The 18,503-nt window shown below is 40.0% G+C and overlaps 1 protein-coding gene and 1 non-coding gene across 51 annotated transcripts in view; both read left to right on the plus strand.

Annotated features, from left to right (window-relative positions):
- Positions 1–10,888, plus strand: part of PUM2 (pumilio RNA binding family member 2) — a 103,488-nt gene extending 92,600 nt beyond the window's left edge. For 32 of the 50 annotated variants that reach the window (XM_063789252.1, XM_024354221.3, XM_024354227.3 and 29 more), the window contains 6 exons: positions 1,219–1,347; positions 3,410–3,547; positions 4,240–4,365; positions 4,596–4,717; positions 5,569–5,761; positions 7,907–10,888. In XM_063789252.1, the coding sequence (XP_063645322.1) occupies positions 1,219–1,347; positions 3,410–3,547; positions 4,240–4,365; positions 4,596–4,717; positions 5,569–5,761; positions 7,907–8,038 (840 nt within the window). In that variant the 3' untranslated portion in view covers positions 8,039–10,888. Of the gene's footprint in view, positions 1–1,218; positions 1,354–3,409; positions 3,548–4,239; positions 4,366–4,595; positions 4,718–5,568; positions 5,762–7,906 lie in introns of all 50 variants that reach the window. The other 18 variants (XM_009442071.4, XM_063789260.1, XM_016947810.4 and 15 more) reach the window with 1 other exon arrangement.
- Positions 10,889–13,241: 2,353 nt separating this feature from the next.
- LOC112208237 (U7 small nuclear RNA) lies at positions 13,242–13,303 on the plus strand. Its single transcript, XR_002942656.1, has one exon. It is a non-coding gene; the product is annotated as a U7 small nuclear RNA (small nuclear RNA).
- Positions 13,304–18,503: the final 5,200 nt, after the last annotated feature.

The following is an 18,503-nucleotide window of genomic DNA, read 5'->3' on the forward strand; positions in this document are numbered from 1 at the left end:
ATATGGAGAAATTAGAGCCCTCATAAATTGCTGGTGGAAATGTAAAATGGTGTAGCTGCTATGGAAAACAGTTTGGCAATTTCTCAAAATTAAATATTGAATCACCACACAATCCAGCAATTGTACTCCTAGGGGTACAATTGAAAGCAAATGAACTGAAAGCAGGAACTTGAACACCAGTATATATTGCACCATTATTCACGATAGCCAAAAGGCGGAAACAGCCCAAGTGTCCGTCAACAGATGAGTAGATAAATACAAGTGGTATATGTATACATTATAGAATATTATTCAGCCATAAAAAGGAATGACGTTCTGATACATACTACAACATGGATGGACCTTGAAAATACTAACTTAAGTGAAACAAGCCACACACAAAAGGACAAACATTGATAGTGATCTACCAGTATGAAATGTCTAGAATAACTAATAGTGGCATAAAGTAGATTAGGGCTTACTGGGCCTAGAGGAAGAAGGGTTTAGAAAGTTACCATTTAATGGATACAGCATTTGTGTTTGAGGCCACGGAAAAGATTTGGAAACAAATAGTGATGGTGGTTGCACAACAGTGTGAATATAATTAATGCTACTCAATCACCTAGCTAAAAATGGTTCAAATGGCAGTTTGTCACAAAAAAAATTTTAACATGAACCACTTTAAATGAAAATTTGCTATTAATCCTGATTCATATTTGAAAATATAAAGCATTGGTAGTCAATCTTTGGTAAAGTAGTTAATGAATATCACTATAGTCTTTGGATTTATAGATGTGTGTTATTTTACAGTTTAGCCAATTTTTAAATTTATAAGCATCTGTGTTGTAGCTTAATGACTTTAACAGTTTTTTTCCTCAATCATATCAGAATGTAGTTTGATGATTATCTGGGTGAAAAGTTTTGGTGGTCAACGTATGGCTAAGAAAGTTATATATTAAAGATGAAGGGTTTTGTAAAGATGTTCACTTTAAAAGAGTGTTTCTTTAAAAGGTAGTTAACATATTAGTAACAAGGAAATTTTAGTAAGACTTAACCCAAAGAAGTAATAAAAAATTATTATTGCAAACATTTCCCAGTCTATCTTAATTAGCTTCTACCTTAAAGCCCCTGCCCTACATAGTTACTGATAGAATGAATAGACTGCAAACACTGCCTTACTCAAGTTCAACAAAGCAATATTAAGGTCACTTGTTATTAATGTTATATCTTTTCTGTCAGTTTGGGAGTCTGGATCAAAAATTAGCCCTGGCTACTCGTATTCGTGGTCATGTTCTACCCTTAGCCTTGCAGATGTATGGCTGCCGTGTTATTCAGAAAGCATTAGAATCTATTTCTTCTGACCAGCAGGTAATTGTAAGTTAAGACAAAATTTTTGTATTATTTTATTCAATTTTTAAATTATTACATGTTTTTAATCTTACAGTAATCTTGAAGTGAAAAGACTTAAATATTTCCACAACTAGACTAAAATGTTGTTACTGTGTCCTAAATAGCACACTACTAATTAGAAGTCACAAAGTAGATAATTTCTAAATGAAGATATTTTAGCACCTATGTGGCAAGCAGAATGTTAAATGATGAGTGTTTTTATTACTACTTGCTTACTTGATTTTCTGCAATGTGAGAATGCATGTTACTATTTTCCAGTGTTTATATTGATGGTGTCTAATGTTTCTATTATAAGAAGAAAATTTTTGGAACCAATAGCATTACTATATGTCAGTTTTATTTACATATATGAAAATGTTTTTTTAAAAATATAGCCCAGCAGAAAAGTAACTTAAGAATCCTCTTTAAAAATTTATAATTTTTTGAGAAAAACAAGAACACATAAATTAAATGAGAAATATTCTGTGTTATTGGATGGAAAGTCTAAATATTTCACATTAATAAAGGAATTGTTGATCAAAATAATGCTTAAAATCATTTGAAATAGACAAGAATATTGAGAGTAGGGGATGAAGATAAATGCTGATCCACTAGATTTTTAAAATACACTGTGAAGCAACACTAATTAGTGGGGTTATTGTATATAAGATTAAACAGACTTTTAATAAGAAATTTATAGCCCCAAATCAATACTGTTTTCTGACTACATGATTTATGTATTACAATGAAAGCATAAGACTGAAGGAAATAATTATTTCTTAAAAGGTAATGGTAGTTTAAGTTTGGAAAGAGATTATCTTTGACTCATACAATAAAAGAAAATTTCAATAAATAGTAATATATGGATGGATGACTATATATGTGTATATATTCATCACTGCATTAAAATCTGTGAGAAAATACTATTATTCCTCCAGAGGAAATTCTGAGTTTTACAGTAATTTTAATGTGTGTCACAATGGAGAAATATAAACACATTTAATTATTTAAAAGCTTAGAAACTTCTCTGCCACAAGTTTCTAACTGGTATAGATATTTTTAAAATGTCTTTGATATTTAAAAATAAAAGCATTAGCAGTAAGTCTTTGTTGAAACAGTTAATGAATAACAGTATTGTTTGGATCTCTTTTTTTTTTTTTTTTTTTTTTGAGACGGAGTCTTGCTGTGTCGCCCAGGCTGGAGTGCAGTGGCACAATCTTGGCTCACTGCAACCTCCGCCTCCCAGGTTCAAATGATTCTCCTGCCTCAGCCTCTGAAGTAGCTGGGATTACAGACATGCGCCACCACGTCTGGCTAGTTTTTTGTATTTTTGGTAGTAATCGGAGCCATGTCGCCCGGGCTGGTCTCAAACTCCTGAGCTCAGGTGATCCACCAGCCTCAGGCTCCCAAAGTGCTGGGATTACAGGTGTGAGCCATCGCACCTGGCTATAAGCACTTTATTATAAGAGCATTTTATAAAAGAACAAAGATACCTGACATTAATTCTTCCCTTAGGGAATTATTGAGATAATATGTAAAAATCATAGCCCATAAGTAGTCATCAACTTCTTAGCCTTTTCTATGTACTTGATAAACTCACTCAGCCATTAAAAATAATTCCTTTGGTGGTGGAGGTGGTACTAAGTAAGGCAAAAGTGTGGAATTCTGAATTAGTCATGTTAGTTACCGCCCGATAAAGATTAGCGGATGATTTACACAGTGAAGACAGTTTAAATACAGCAAGTTCAGCATCACTACGTTGTTTCAACGTATATCATTTACATTATAATCCTGCAGTGTGTTTTAGTAATTTTCACTTTTCAATGGTTTCTGCTAATTATACTACAAGAGAAAAAAATTTAAACCCTTGACAAACAGGAAATAATATTTTTGAATATATTTTTGTTCCCATCTCAGTATTTTTAATACTGAGATAAATATACTGAGATTTTTAATATTCTTAATTTTTAATACTGAGATAAAATATACTAGTATTTTCTCGTTTGAGGTAATAATTTAAATGACGTCCTGTCTTTTGCAGAGTGAAATGGTAAAGGAGCTGGATGGTCATGTGCTCAAATGTGTGAAAGATCAGAATGGAAACCATGTTGTACAAAAATGTATCGAATGTGTTCAGCCACAGTCACTACAGTTCATCATTGATGCTTTCAAGGGACAAGTATGTTTGAGTTTTGGCTTATAATTTGTTAGCAGGGCATTATTTTAGAATTTTGAATATCAACATGTTTTTCATAAGTCACTAGATAATACCCAGCACTTGTATACAAAAATAGGATACAAAACAGTAAATGTACATTAATTTCTTCCTCTTTCATAGTCGGTAGATAGCTTCATTTTTCTGAAGCTGCAAAACAAATAGTTTAATCACATTACTTTAAGAAGTAAAGGTAATCACTGTTAGAATTGTTTTTTATTTATACCCAACGATGTTTTCAGGTTTACTCAGAGAAGGGAAGGAGGTTTGGAGAAAGACGTAAGACTGTATAATAAGACAGAAAACACATAGCAATTTGTAACTAATACATAGTAATTAATATTTCTTAATGCTGAACTACCCTTTCTCTTTTCACCCATTCATTCCCATTGTTACATAACCTCAGGTTCAGGTAAAGTTCTGGTTAGGTTCCTTTTGATCAAAATATCTTCAGCTCCTAAATGGAGTGCTCCCTGTCCCCACTCTCCAGTCTTTGCTAACATGGTGGTAGTCATATTAAATGTGAGTTCATCACCCTTCTATTTCAAACTGCTTTTAGGTGTTGTCAAAAAAAAAAAACAAAAAACCAGTCTGCTTCATAGAACTGTTCAAAAATGTCGGAGAATACAAATTTTAATTCTTGTAATTGTCCTCAGGTATTTGTGCTTTCAACTCATCCTTATGGCTGCAGAGTAATTCAGCGCATCCTAGAGCATTGCACTGCAGAACAGACCTTACCTATCTTAGAAGAACTCCACCAACATACAGAGCAGTTGGTACAGGTATAAATTCCCTAATAATTTGAAATGTTTATATATTTTTGGAAATTGTTTTAATTTTTAAAAGAAATACAATTTGTTACTAAACACACTATAGAAAGAGTGAGACAAAAGCCTGTTGTATTCTCCTAACTATCCTACTGGACTTTTAGATGAAATGATTAACATGTCTTTAAAGAATATCATTCTTAAGGAATGACTTAGGGAAAGTAATTTTTAAATATCTGTCTTAGGATCAGTATGGCAATTACGTTATTCAGCATGTACTGGAACACGGTCGACCTGAAGACAAGAGCAAAATTGTTTCCGAAATCAGGGGAAAGGTTTTAGCCCTGAGTCAACACAAATTTGCCAGGTATTGTAATACTTTGTAATTTTAAGGGTCAATTCTTTCAACTCATTGACTTTTATTAGTTATCACAGAAATACGTGTAGCATGTAGCATTAAACTGTAGTCTTTTTTTTTTTTTGGTATCATTAAAATGCACCTATGGAACATTGCTTTTGTTTTTTAAAAAAATCTACATAACAAATTTGTTTTGCCCATATATGTTCATTTATGAAATCTGTATTTGGAAAATAATTACTCCCGACACTGGAAATGCAGATTTATTTAGTACATGTTTCTTGAAAGCCTCACAGCTTTAATGATCTGGTTTCCTTTTTTTGAAGTACAATTTTAAGAGACCTGTAATTAAACTTGTGGATGTCAAAATGATGTAGGTTGTTCCAAGATACCAATTTCTGTTATAAAAGTAATTGGCTGGGTACAGTGTCTCACACGTGTAATCCCAGCCAGCACTTTGGGAGATCGAGGCAGGAGGATCAGTCGAGCCCAGGAATTCGAGATCAGCCTGGACAACATAGAGGGAGATCCTTTCTCTACAAAAAATTATCCAGGCGTGGTGGGGCATGCCTGTAGTCTCAGCTATGGGGGAGGCTGAGGTGGGAGAATCACTTCAGCAAGGGAGGTCAAGGCTGCAGTGAGCGGTGATAGCATCACTGCACTCCAGCCCGGGTGACAGAACAAGACCCTATCTCAAAAAAAAAAAAGAACAAAATAAAATAAAAGTAATCATAAGACAAGAGAATCCCATCCTGACTTCTGTTTTATTGTTCATTGGAGAAGATTCTTTCTATAAGTCAAGGAAATTTTGCTGTGAAGAAAAAAATAACAAATCTTTGTTTATCTGCTTTAATTTTTAGCAATGTAGTAGAAAAGTGTGTTACTCATGCCTCCCGTGCTGAGAGAGCTTTACTGATTGACGAGGTTTGCTGCCAGAATGATGGTCCTCACAGTGCCTTATACACCATGATGAAGGACCAGTATGCCAATTACGTGGTTCAAAAGATGATTGATATGGCTGAACCTGCTCAGAGAAAGATAATCATGCACAAGGTAATACAGCATATAACACTCAGATAACTGTTTGTCTTTGTGTTTAGGCTACACATTTAACCTCCTTGGGCTTTCATTTCCTCCCGTATGTTATAACTGGAGGAAAAATTAAAATCGATGGATATCCTTTGGCAGATATATTGGTATGGTTTCCATTTTTATGCTTAAGGTTATCATGGCCAGGCACGGTGGCTTTTGCCCATAATTCCAGCAGATTGGGAGGCTGAGGTGACAAGATCACTTGAGGCCAGGAGTTCGAGACCAGCCTGAGCAATGTGGCAAGACCTTCCCTCTACAAAAAAAAAAAAACAACAACAACAATTAGACAAGCATCATGGTGCAACCCTTTAGTCCCAGCTACTTGGGAGGCTGTGGTGGGAGACCGCTTGAGCCCAGGAGTTCAAGACCAGTCTGGACAACATAGACCCCCATCTCTACAAAAAATTTAAAAATTAGCTGGGTATGACAATACATGCCTGTGGTCCCAGCTACTCAGGCAGCTGAGATGGGAGGATCGCCTGAGTCCCAGAGGTTGAGGCTACAGTGGGCTGTGTTCATGCCAGTGCACTCCAGTCTGGGCAGCAGAGCAAGACCCTGTCTCAAAAAATAAATCAGTCATTCAAAAGAAATTCTTAAGGAATCATATTCATTTCTCATCTGTTACTTATGTTTTACATTGTTCTTTTTGCCTTCATCTTATTTAACTGTACAGTTGCCCCTCAGTAACTGGGGGATTGGTTGCAGGACCCACCCACTCCTGTGCCAAAATTCACAGATGCTCAAGTCCCTTATATAAAATAGCGTATAGTATTTGCATATAACCTAAACATATCCTCCCATATACTCATCTCAAGATTACTTATGATACCTAATACAATGTAAGTGCTATGTAAATAGTCATACTGTAATGATAAGTAAAAAATCTGTTTAATACAAACTTTGTCATTTTTAAAAATAGTTTTGATCAGTGGTTGAATCCACATATGCAGATGGCAAACTACATTTAATTTACCATAATACATGGGTTGAACATTGATTTTAACCTAATACATTTTTCTAAGTAGAATTTTGTGTTTATGTTGTGGGGAGGTAGTACTAACTCATAAAATTCCCTTTAAGCTGTTTCCTCTCTGTATCCTCCTCCTAGAATCTAATAATCCTTTAAGAAATTAGTAATTGCAGCAGGAAAACTTATAAAGAAAACTGAAAGAACACTGAAAAAAACACTTATTTTGAATACTCTTGATCTTAATGAATTCATTTACAAAACATGAATTACATAACCCCTTTGGTCCTCTCCTCATACAGAGAGAAAAATGATATCTTAGGATTCCTTCCATCTGTAAAAGTGTTTTGGCCTTCTGATTTTTAAAATTCATTCTTCAACTTGATGTAAGTTTTCCTTTCTTTTTCTTTCAAGACAGGGCCTCTGTTGCACAGGCTGGAGTGCAGTGGTGTAATCTCGGCTAACTCTAGCCTCAACTTCCTGGCTCAAGCCATCCTCCCACTTTAGTCTCCTTAGTAGCTGAGACTACAGGCATGCATGCTTATAGTTTTGTTTATGTTTTGTAGAGATGCGGTCTCGCTATGTTGCCCAGTCTGATCCCAGACTCCTGGGCTCAGGTGATCCTCCCACCTTACCCTCCCAAAGTACTGGCCTCTAAGTGTCTACCTATCTTTTAATTCAGTGTTTCTGCTGTAAACTAATGAATATAAAAAATTGCAATCATTTTTAACAGCTACATTAGTTATTTAACTGGTATCATATTTATTATATTTGGATCCTCCCTAATTGTTTAATTGTTATAAGTAGTGCTTTGTACAAAAGTCTTTTTGTAATTTTTTTGGTGGAATAAATTCCTGGATGTGGAATTACTGGGTAACTTTCTTGCTATGTTTGGGGCCTCTGCCTGTTTCCACGTGACATAGTTAGATGTAGTGTTTTATTCATTGAACAATTTCGAGAACAGATGTTTGGAGGGATTGAGCAGATCACAACTGCTTTTGCAAAAAGTAGCTTTCTTTGGATTTAAATTTTTTTTAATTGCAGTTATTCCTCTAAATTACCCAGAATTGGGGGTGCTTTTTTAAGAAATCAGAAACTAAAATGACTTAGATTTTCTAAGCAGATTATTTGTTTTTCAGATTCGACCTCACATTACTACTTTGCGCAAATACACATACGGGAAGCATATACTGGCCAAGTTGGAAAAGTATTATTTGAAGAATAGCCCGGACCTAGGACCTATTGGAGGACCACCAAATGGAATGCTGTAAATTACAGGAGCAAGAGAAAGAAGATAATTTAACCATGTGAGAAGAATTTTTTTGTGTGTGAATTATCAAAACACAACTCAACTATGAATCTTCAATTTTTTTTTAAAGCAAAACTATTTATTGACTTTATTCATCCATTTGTAAATTTTTTAAGGTTCTTGTGTATATTTGGGGGGTGGGGGATGAATTATAAATTATATTCAGCCCTGAGTGGAGACCTATCAGATTGGATTGCTGGCAAAGCACAGAATGCCTGTATATGATGTAACTGTATCAAAAATAAAAAGCTGTCACATATTTTGTAAATTTTTACCTTGTAAAGTCACAAAAATAGTTTTTAAAGGAAAAAGTACAGTATTCTTTTAATAAACTGGCTCACAGTCTGGTAGGTCTACAACCCCATAGCACAACAGGTTTATAGAGATGTATATAGAATTATAGTCCTTATTTTTTTCCTTTGCGTGAAACCTTTTATAACAGATTAACAATCAACTGCATAAATATTATTAATATTTTAAAAAGAGTTAAGTTGTATTTTGATAATTCACAAACTATCATGCAAATAACGAGCAAGTAGACAAGAATAAAGTGGTTTGAGATGAAAAGAACCTAACATTATTTACAGTAGATGTGGTTTTAATACAATTACTGCCCTAAAATGTCTCTGGCAATGTACAGAAATATTGTATATACTTACATATGTAATTGTTGTAAGAGTTAAATACAAAATCATGGTGACACTTCCAATTAAGTGCACTAAATGAAAAGTTAAGTCACTTATTAACTTTTCAGTTTGGTTTGCAATGAGAAAGAGTGGAAATTTGTATTTTGTTTTGCTTATAGAATTACAGACATGTTGAGGAAGTGTTGAGCTTTATTTTGCTTTTTCATAGAGGCAGAAAGTAGGAACCAGATAGAGATGAAAAGGGGCCACTGAAAAGTGAATTTGATAGCTCAGCATTTAAGCATGATTACATATTCAGATAGCTCTTTTTGCTTTCTATAAATATATGCATTGTGTGTGTAGTAATAGATGTAAGTTTACACTTTGAAAGGAAATCTTGTTTCAATGTTTATTATAAAAGCCTTGCTAATTTAGTAGTGATGCTTTCCTTGGTTGTACAGGTGTACATTTGTAAACCTTCATGCTGTAAATGGAATTTGTTTTATCTCTTTGGGATACATTTGCATTTTAGTGTACATTTACGTCCCTGCCCTTTGACCTGGCAATATAGTGTTGTATAATGTAAATTTATTTCTCCAAATCGAGAGTGATTTTTTAAAAATTTTTTATCTTTATATGGTTTCAGAAGTATGAACCAGCTTTCTTTTTATTATTGTGAGATCATTTTGTTTTATAACATAGTTGTTGACTGTTAATATGGACATGCTAGAATTTGGATCACTTTCAATTGAAGTCAGGGTATTGTGCATAATAGAAAGTATTGGACTGAGATATTTGGTTACCATGGAGGCCAATGCTTTTTTCATCTTATTAAATGTGATGTGACTTTTTTCTTTGTACAGAAGAGTACTGTATTTTTGAATAGCCTACTCCCAAGTAAGAGCAAATCTGTATGATAACATTTTTTCCTCTGGACATAAGACATAACAGTAACACGATGTACATTTACAAGCGGCCTTATGTACATTTCCCAACAATCTTTTTAAGGCAAAATTGTGACCATATGTGTATAATTAAAATCGTTTTTAATCCTTTGCCTATGAAAATATTTTGGAAAAAAACTTGCTGTGTATATTCAGTTTCTGAAAGATAAAGAAAGTGCTTTGTATTTTGTTGAAGTCAGTATTTTGTATAAACATTTATGTTGACCCACTTACGTTTAGTGCTGAAAACTAAAATGAACATGCTATTCTGTCAGCTGAATATGGAAGAGATCTTTTTTTACTAGAGATCTGCAGAAGAAACACAATCTTCTGAGCACAATATGGAATCTAAAGGTTTTATCACTTAGTTGTTCATATTATGAACCTAAAAATAATGGCATAAAGTTTGGGGATGCCAGGCATACTTTTTCATGTTTGGTGTTGAGTTATTTTACTTTTCTAACCCAACATTCCTTGGTGAGACCATTAAATCCAAACACTTGTCACCGTTCCTTCTCATAGTCACTCTGGGTCATCAGCATGTCCCAGTCACTGCAGCAACGCCTTGTGTTTGTTTGTTTCATTTTTTTTAAACCCACACAAAGCCGCTGTCTCACTTTTTCCTACTTTACCAACCTCAGAGTATTTCGGCCCGTGTCGAACTTTTGTTCTCAGTATCAGCCCATGGTTTCAGGATCAAAGCTGTCATGTTGGAGATTGGTAATGGCTTTCCTGTCTTTGTACAGTTGAATTCCTAGTCTTCCTTCATCCTTGCTCTCTGTTGGCACAGGCATTATCTCTGCAATTTTAGAAAATGACAAGTAGAGAATATTACATTGAGAAACTAAACCCTCTTCTTGGGGTCCTGATACTCATTCCCATTTGTCCCAGTGCTGACAACCCAATCTTCCCAATACTTTCAGGCCTGCTCTACAAAAGTACCTGTTCTTGTAGAAATTTTACAGTCTGCCATTTTGGGTGCCCACCCCAATTTTTACCTTTTAGTAAGTTGGCATGAAATTTTGGTAAAATCTGAAAATCACATTTCAGAATAAAACAATTGGGCAAAACTACCTAGGCTTTACTCTTGAGTGTCTCCTTTTGATAGGGATTGTTTCTGGACCAGTTTGTCTAAGTCCTGGCTCTTATTGGTTCATATGAAATAATGTTAACTTCACTTCTTTGTATATTATGTATAAATTAGAAAATGAAAAATGTGTGAATAACATTGTATGAAATAAACCTGGTCTTGTGTTTTTCTCTAGATAAAATACCCCTCTGTACCTCAGTTATAACTTAAGATTGATTGCCCATTCAGGTTTACTCTGATGTAAGGAAAACAAATACATTTTTAACACACGGGTGCTGTTCTGGAGCCACTGATTCCTCTGATGGTATTAATTCCATCCTTTGATTAGTATTTAGGACCTATAACTGCATACTTCATAGGATAAAACTTTTAGCCCGTTTTCACATGAACTCGAGGAGGCAGTGTTGTCTAAAGGTAAACAATTTAAGTTCAGATGTGGATTTAAAGTTTACCTTATTTACACACCTTGTGAACTTTTCTAAACCTTGAGCCCTTAGTCTGTATCAAGGGATAATACTACTTAACTCATTAGTTTTAACAGTGGAGAATATACAAAAAGATGGCTAGAACCTATTTTTTTCTTTTTAAGAGATGGATTCTTGCCATGTTGGTCAGGTTGGTCTTGAACTTCTGACCTCAAGTGGTCTTTTTACTTTGGCCTCCCAAAGTGCTGGGATTACAGGCATGAGCCACTATGCCTGGCCAAGAACCTAATTCTTTTTTTTTTTTTTTTTTTTTTTTGAGACGGAGTCTCGCATTGTCGCCCAGGCTGGAGTGTGATGGCGCCATCTCGGCTCACTGCAACCTCTACCTCCCAGCTTCAAGTGATTCTTCTGCCTCAGCCTCCCGAGTGGCTGGGACTACAGGTGCACACCACCACACCCGGCTGATACTTGTATTTTTAGTAGAGATGGAGTTTCACCATATTGGCCAGTCTGGTCTTGAGCTCCTGACCTCGTAATCTGCCCGCCGTGGCCTCCGAAAGTGCTGGGATTATTGGCGTGAACCACCACACCCAGCCTGGAACCTAATTCTTAATGAATTGCTTGTTAATACCATTTCTGTTTTTCCCATTCTTTCTACAGCTATAAAAAGAAAAAAAGCCAGAACAATTTGATAGACTCCAAAATGGAAACCTACATAAAGCTAAGTGGGAAAAAGAAATGTCATCATACACATTGTATTTCCTGAAATTTAATTTTGTCTTGGTTTGGGTCTCTTCTGAGCAACCCTTTTGGATTATTGACATACTACCTCACATTGTATTGAAATTTAAAAGGTCTTAACAAGGAAATAACCACATCTTCGCACCCTGGCTTACCAACCTAAGGAAAGCAGTTTCCTAAATTCACCTGGGACTAGATGCCCTCGATGCCACTTTCTCTGGAAGATTTTAAAGCAGCAGGGGACAAAGAAACCCCTAAAGGAGCCATATTCACTGTCCATCTTCCCTACCTCACTTAAAAGTACCTAGCTTAACATGCCTGGTAGAATTGCCTGGTAGAAATTAGAAAATTTGTCTATGAACAGGAAGCTGAGCAGGAAAAGAGTGCTGAGGCTTCAGGGCTCACCCCTAGGAGGCTGTTCTAAGCGCTGCGCTGCAGAGGGAAGGAGTGGGGCCAGGACTGGGCTGGACCTTTGTTACTTGTAGGGTCCTATCCTGACTTTCCCACAGAACCTTGTGGCTGAGGAGTATGTTGTTTTTATTTTTATTTTTTGACAAGATCTGGCTCTCACCTAGGCTGGAGTGCAGTGGTGCCATCACTGCTCACTGCAGCCTCAACCTCCCAGGTTCAAGCAAGTTTCCCATCTCAGCCTCCAAAGTAGCTGGGACCACAGGCTCATGCTACAATGCCTGGCTACTTTTTGTATTTTTTGTAGAGATGGGGTCTGTATGTCGTCCAGGCTGATCTCAAACTCCTGCTCAAGCAATCCACCTGCCTCGGCCTCCCAAAGTGCTGGGATTACAGGCATGAGCCACCAGACCTGGCCAACTCTTAAGACAATATAGGACAAGACAGCCCAAGATAGCTCCTGTAGGCAGTTTCTCCAGTTTCTGCTATGTTCCATTCACAGAACTTTTTTTTTGAAAAGAGCACAAAAAAATCATAACTGTACGGCTTGTTAATTTTCACAAATAAATACTCATGAATCCAGGATTTAGATCAAGAACCAGAACATTACCAGCACCCAGAAACCTTCCCGCACCCTCTTCCACTGAGTGGCCCTTTCAACCCTTACAAAGCCGGAGAGCTCAAGTTCTGGGCCCTGTGGCCTTGGTGAGCAACACCCTGGACCGATCAGAACGACCCAGTGAGTTGGGAAAACGCTCCTTTTACCGATAAACTTGAAGCAACTCATGACTGTGGCTCTGGCACCACCTCAGCGGAGGCGGAAGTGCCATAGAACTTTTAAAAAATATATTTACCAAGAATTAAAACCAGGTGAAATAGTCTTGTATTTGGTAGTTTAAGGGAAAGCAATTGGCTGGATTAAAATGGATTCAAATGTCAGAGCTCTTTTAGAATTTGTCTAGCAGGTTTTCCAGTTTTTACCGGAAAACCCAACAACAGAAAGATCAACAGAAAGATTGATTCAAACTTTCTTGGGCATCAGAAAGTAATGATTCAGAGTTTGGGCTCTAGAATTAGACTGCCCAGGTGCCAAACACTAGCTTCATATCTAGTAGGTAAGTGGTTTCATCTTTTAAGCCTTAGTTTCCTTGTGTAAGTCAAGGAAATGGTGACCTGCTGAGATTGTAAGGATTAAAGAGAATAGACCTGAAGCGCCCTGGCAAGTACTTGGTACATGTTAGCTACTAAAGCAACTCGTGCGCATCACTTGGTTAAAATAAGTTTTCATTTTTAAAATTCGGTTACATGCAGCCTCAAAACATGGTTTGGAGATCATTTATGTTTCTGCAAATGAGCAAAACTCTTGATTCAAGTTGCAGATAAATCATTAAGTCATGTGTAGATTTGCCCTGATGTATACAAGCTGCCAGGATGGAGAGAAGAGCAAGGAAATCGAAGACATTGTGATGGGAAATCTCGGTATATCTCCCACAAACACATACAAAAGCATATTAGAGACCTAGAAGCTGCTGAGGTTTTGTGGAGGTCAGAGTAGCTCGGGACCATCACCTGATCTCTGCCATTTCTTACCCCATCCCTTGCATGATTTTCACCAGTTTGGAAGCCTCTTGATGCTATGGTTATGCTTCAGTAAAAGAACAGGCCTGCAAATCAGTCAATTCTTTGCTGAGTGTTTGATTTAAAGAGCTACCTCCAGGCCGGGCGCAGTGGCTCACACCTGTAATCCCAGCACTTTGGGAGGCTGAGGTGGGCAGATCACCTGGGGTCAGGAGTTCGAGATCAGCCTGGCCAACATGGTGAAACCCCATCTTTATTAAAAATACAAAAATTAGGCTGAGCGTGGTGGCTCACACCTGTGATCCCAGCACCTTGGGAGGCCAAGGCAGGCGGATCACTTGAGGTCGGGAGTTTGAGACCAACCTGACCAACATGGAGAAATCCTGTCTCTACTAAAAACACACAAAAAAATAGCCAGCCATGGTGGTGCATGCCTGTCCCAGCTACTCAGGAGGCTGAGGCAGGAGACTCACTTAAACCCGGGAGATGGAGGTTGTGATGGGCTGAGATCGAGCCATTGCACTGCAACCTGGGCAACAAGAGTGAAACTCCATCTCAGAAAAGAAATACAAAAATCAGCTGGGCAAGGTGGCAGGCGCCTGTAATCCGAACTACTCAGGAAGCTGAGGCAGGAGAATCACTTGAACCTGGGAGGCGGAGGTTGCAGTGAGCCAAGATCACACCACTGCACTCCAGCCTGGGCAACAGAGTGTCACACCACTGCACTCCATCTCAAAATAAATAAATAGCTACGTCCAATTATTTATAAATGTCTGCTTTGTTTGAGAGTTGAGCCATAGTTGTAGCCAAGTGAGGAAGAGCCCTCCATAAGGGTCCATCCAACTGATGCATCAAGTTTGAGGGAAGCCACAGTGACACTCCTTAATAAAGCTCTGCCAACTTGGCTTATAGCAAGGAAGGCATTGAACTGAGAAAGATTTGCCTGTTAGCCTTCTAAACCTTTCCCTCTCAACCTCTGCCTGGCCAACGAAGTTAGGATGACGGAAGCTTCCTCAAAGCAGTAGGTATTTAGAAATCAGAAACAAGGGTCTCATCCAACTCTACGCAAAGCACACGTTTTCACCTTCATAGTCAGAAGATATGGGATGTTGGCCAAGAATTCTTTATGAACATGGCCATCTAGGATCCTGAGGGAAGTCAAAAGCTGCTTGAGAAGATCATGTGTGATTTCCCTCAGCACACATTTTGGTGCCCATGCAGTTGAGCAGAAGCCTTCCACCCAGTTCAGGATCGTATCTTTTTTGTGTAAACAGCATGTAGCTCATGGCCAGAAACAGGTTATGGAAGGAATGCTGAAGAGTGGAGGAAAATCCACCACAAATCATTCCATGACCAAATAGGACCATATGGAGAACATTCAGTCTTATCTTTTGTATTGTTTTGTTTTTTGAGACAGGGTCTCACTCTGTCGTCCAGGCTGGAGTGCGCTGACGTGATCACAGCTCACTGCAGCCTCAACCTCCCAGGCTCAAGCGATCTTCCCACCTCAGCCTCCTGAGTAGCTGGGACAATAGGCATGCACCACCATGCCCAGCTCATTTTTAAATTTCTTGGTAAAGACAGAGTCTTGTCATGTTGCCTGAATTGGTCTCAAACTCCTGGACTCAAGTGATCCTCCTGCCTCAGCATCCCAGAGTGCTGAGATCATAGGCATGAGCCACTGTGTCTGGCTGGTCTTACCTATTTTTTGAGAAGGCATGAGGTCCTAGGCGGGGGGAAAAAAAGTAATTCCTAACTCAAAGCCTTTAAATCTAGACAGGAATCAAGATTTCAAAACTAATCAGTGCCTTGGGCTTGGAAGGGAAAGGTAAAATGAAGAGGATGAGGGGATGGCTTTGGGGGATTGAGAGCAAGGTGGGTGCAGCAGCCAGTGCATTTTCATAGTCTTATTTATTGAGCAACTACTTTGCATCAGGTTTCATTTTTTGTTTGTTTGTTTTGAGATAGAGTCTTGCTCTGTCACCCAGGCTAGAGTGCAGAGTTCAGTGGCACAATCTCGGCTCACTGCAACCTCCACCTCCCAGGTTCAAGCGATTCTGCTGCCTCAGCCTCCCAAGTAGCTGGAATTATAGGCGTGGCCCACCATGCCCACCTAAGCCTAATTTTTGTATTTTTAGTAGAGACGGGGTTTCACCATGTTGGCCAGGCTGGTCTTGAACTCCTGACCTCAAGTGATCCGCCCACCTTGGCCTCCCAAAGTGCTGAGATTACAGGCATGAGCCACCGTGCCCGGCCTGTGTCAAGTATTCTTGCTGCTGAGGATACAGCCCTCAAGAGGCGCACACCCCAGTGGCGGGAGAAACAGAATGAGATTCTTGATACAAGCAATGCTTCAGTTAACAATAGGGGTCATCACAGATTCTTGAGCAGGGGAGTGACAAGTGCAGTGGTGTGGAGGACCCAGCACAGGCTGGCAGAGCAGCAGTAGAGAGGGACTGGAGGCAGGGGAGGTAGCAGTGCCAGTTACAGAGCTGAGGGGCTCCCCCTGACACGGGCGGAGTCTCATCTCTTTCTTCCTTTATTCCCACCCCTGGCCTTTTATGGCCAGAAGCCTTGGAAAGCCGGGTCACACCTGGTGGGCCCCTTCCTATGGCAGGGATGAGGACAAAAGCACTTGTATGGGCTCGCCCTGGAGAAGAGGAGGGGTGTCTGGGAGGCCTCTTCTGCCCTGCTCCTTCAAAAGTCAGTTCTGGTTTGAGCACTGGAGTCTGGGCTTGGAAGGCACCTGTGAGCAGAGGAGGGAGGGGGTCACCCCCCAGAGTTTGGAAGGGTGACAGCTTCATCTATATTCCATTACCCACCCTCTTCTAGAGTAGGGTAGAAAACTAGAGAAGGGACCTGGAAGACAAAGAGGCAGCTTTGTCACAGGAAGAGGCAGCTGTAGACACAACGGCAGCCACCAGGTGACCTAGAGCCCTCCCCACAGGCCCAAGCCTGGCTCACGCAGCAGGGTGGCAAGGGCCTGGGGGCGGCCTTAGAAAGCTGCAAAACTGGCTGTGCGCGGTGGTGATCCCAGCACTTTGGAAGGCCGAGGCGGAGGCTCGCTTGAGTCCAGGAGTTCGAGGCCAGCCTGGGAAACATGGCGAGATGCCCCTGCCTTCCCTATAAAAAAAATAAAAATAATTTTTTTTAAAAAAGCAACTGACCCGCCTGGGTGACACCCTCAAGCCCCCCCAACCCTTTCCCCACCCGGGCTTCAGTTTGCTCATCGGGGCCTAATCCAGCAGGGCTGTTGCGAAGCTGCCTGGGAGACACCAAGGGGGACCCCCGCCCCGCCCGCCGAGAGCGCCCCCTGGCGGCCCGGTCCTCCCCTGCGCCGCGGGTCCGGGGGCCCTTCCCAGTCCAGGCGCGGCGCACCCTGGGGGATCCGTCCAGCTCCGAAGTTTCTTCGTCTAAATTACTTGGAGTTGATCTTTCTAAACGGGATTGCTCAGACACACCCTGCCTTCTCGAACAAGGAAAGAACTCTACCCATCCCACTCAACTGCCATGTACGACCGCCTGCAGCCTCATCACAGGGCACTTCCCATAACATCCTACCACCGCAGACCCCAGGCCTCGCCCCTAAAGCCCGAGCCCTGACATCCTGCCGCCTGGAATCCCACATATCCAGTCACGTGGCCACTGGCCCCGTTTCCCCAAACATGTCCGGAACCGAACCCATCTTCTTGCACCAAACCTTCTTGTGCTCTTCCTCTTCCCTTCCTGAACAAGTCGGCCCTAAAGCCACAGGTGGGGCGACTAAATTTTTTAGTATAAATAAATCCCAAACATTGCATAGGACATAATTATACATTTTATACTAAAAAAAAAAAGTTCATCTGAAATTCAAATTTAACTGGGCATTCTGTTTTTATTTGCTAAATCTGACAACCCTACTGCCCCTGTCTCTGGCCAGCCAGTTCCTCCTCGTCTCCTGGAGCCAGCCCTGGAGCTTCCCTAGACAGATTCCAGGGACAGCTCCTCCAGGCACAAGGTCATGATGGCGGTGATGGCAAATTATTGCAATGGCTTGTTTTCTTACGTTTCTCCACCCACACTGTGAGTTGTTGGAAGGCCAGACTTGTGTGTTTCTCTCTACCCCAAAGCCTGAAGTTAGGTGCTTAGGTAATGCTCACCACTGTAAAGCCAGTAGGAAGTAAGCGCGTTTTTGTTTTGTTTTTTGTTTGTTGTTGTTGTTTTTGAGATGGATTCTCGCTCTGTTGCCCAGGCTGGAGTACAGTGGCGCAATCTCGGCTCACTGCAACCTCCGCCTCCAGGGTTCAAGCGATTCTCCTGCTTCAGCCTCCGGAGTAGCTGGGATTACACCCGCACGCCACCACGCCTGGCTAATTTTTGTATTTTTAGTAGAGACGGGGTTTCACCATGTTGGTCAGGCTGGTCCCAAACTCCTGGCCTCGTGATCTGCCTGCCTCAGCCTCCCAAAGTGCTGGGATTACAGGCATGAGCCACCACGCCCGGCCCTAAACGCGTTTTTAAAGGCGGTGTCTCTCGGTGAAGAGCTGTCACACAATGGTGCTCTCAGGGGTCTGTGGGCCACTGTACCGAGGCCTACACTCCCAAGTTCATTGAGTTACTTTTGAAAAACATTATA

This window comes from Pan troglodytes, chromosome 12 (assembly GCF_028858775.2).
Source record: "Pan troglodytes isolate AG18354 chromosome 12, NHGRI_mPanTro3-v2.0_pri, whole genome shotgun sequence".
Taxonomy (NCBI): domain Eukaryota; kingdom Metazoa; phylum Chordata; class Mammalia; order Primates; family Hominidae; genus Pan; species Pan troglodytes.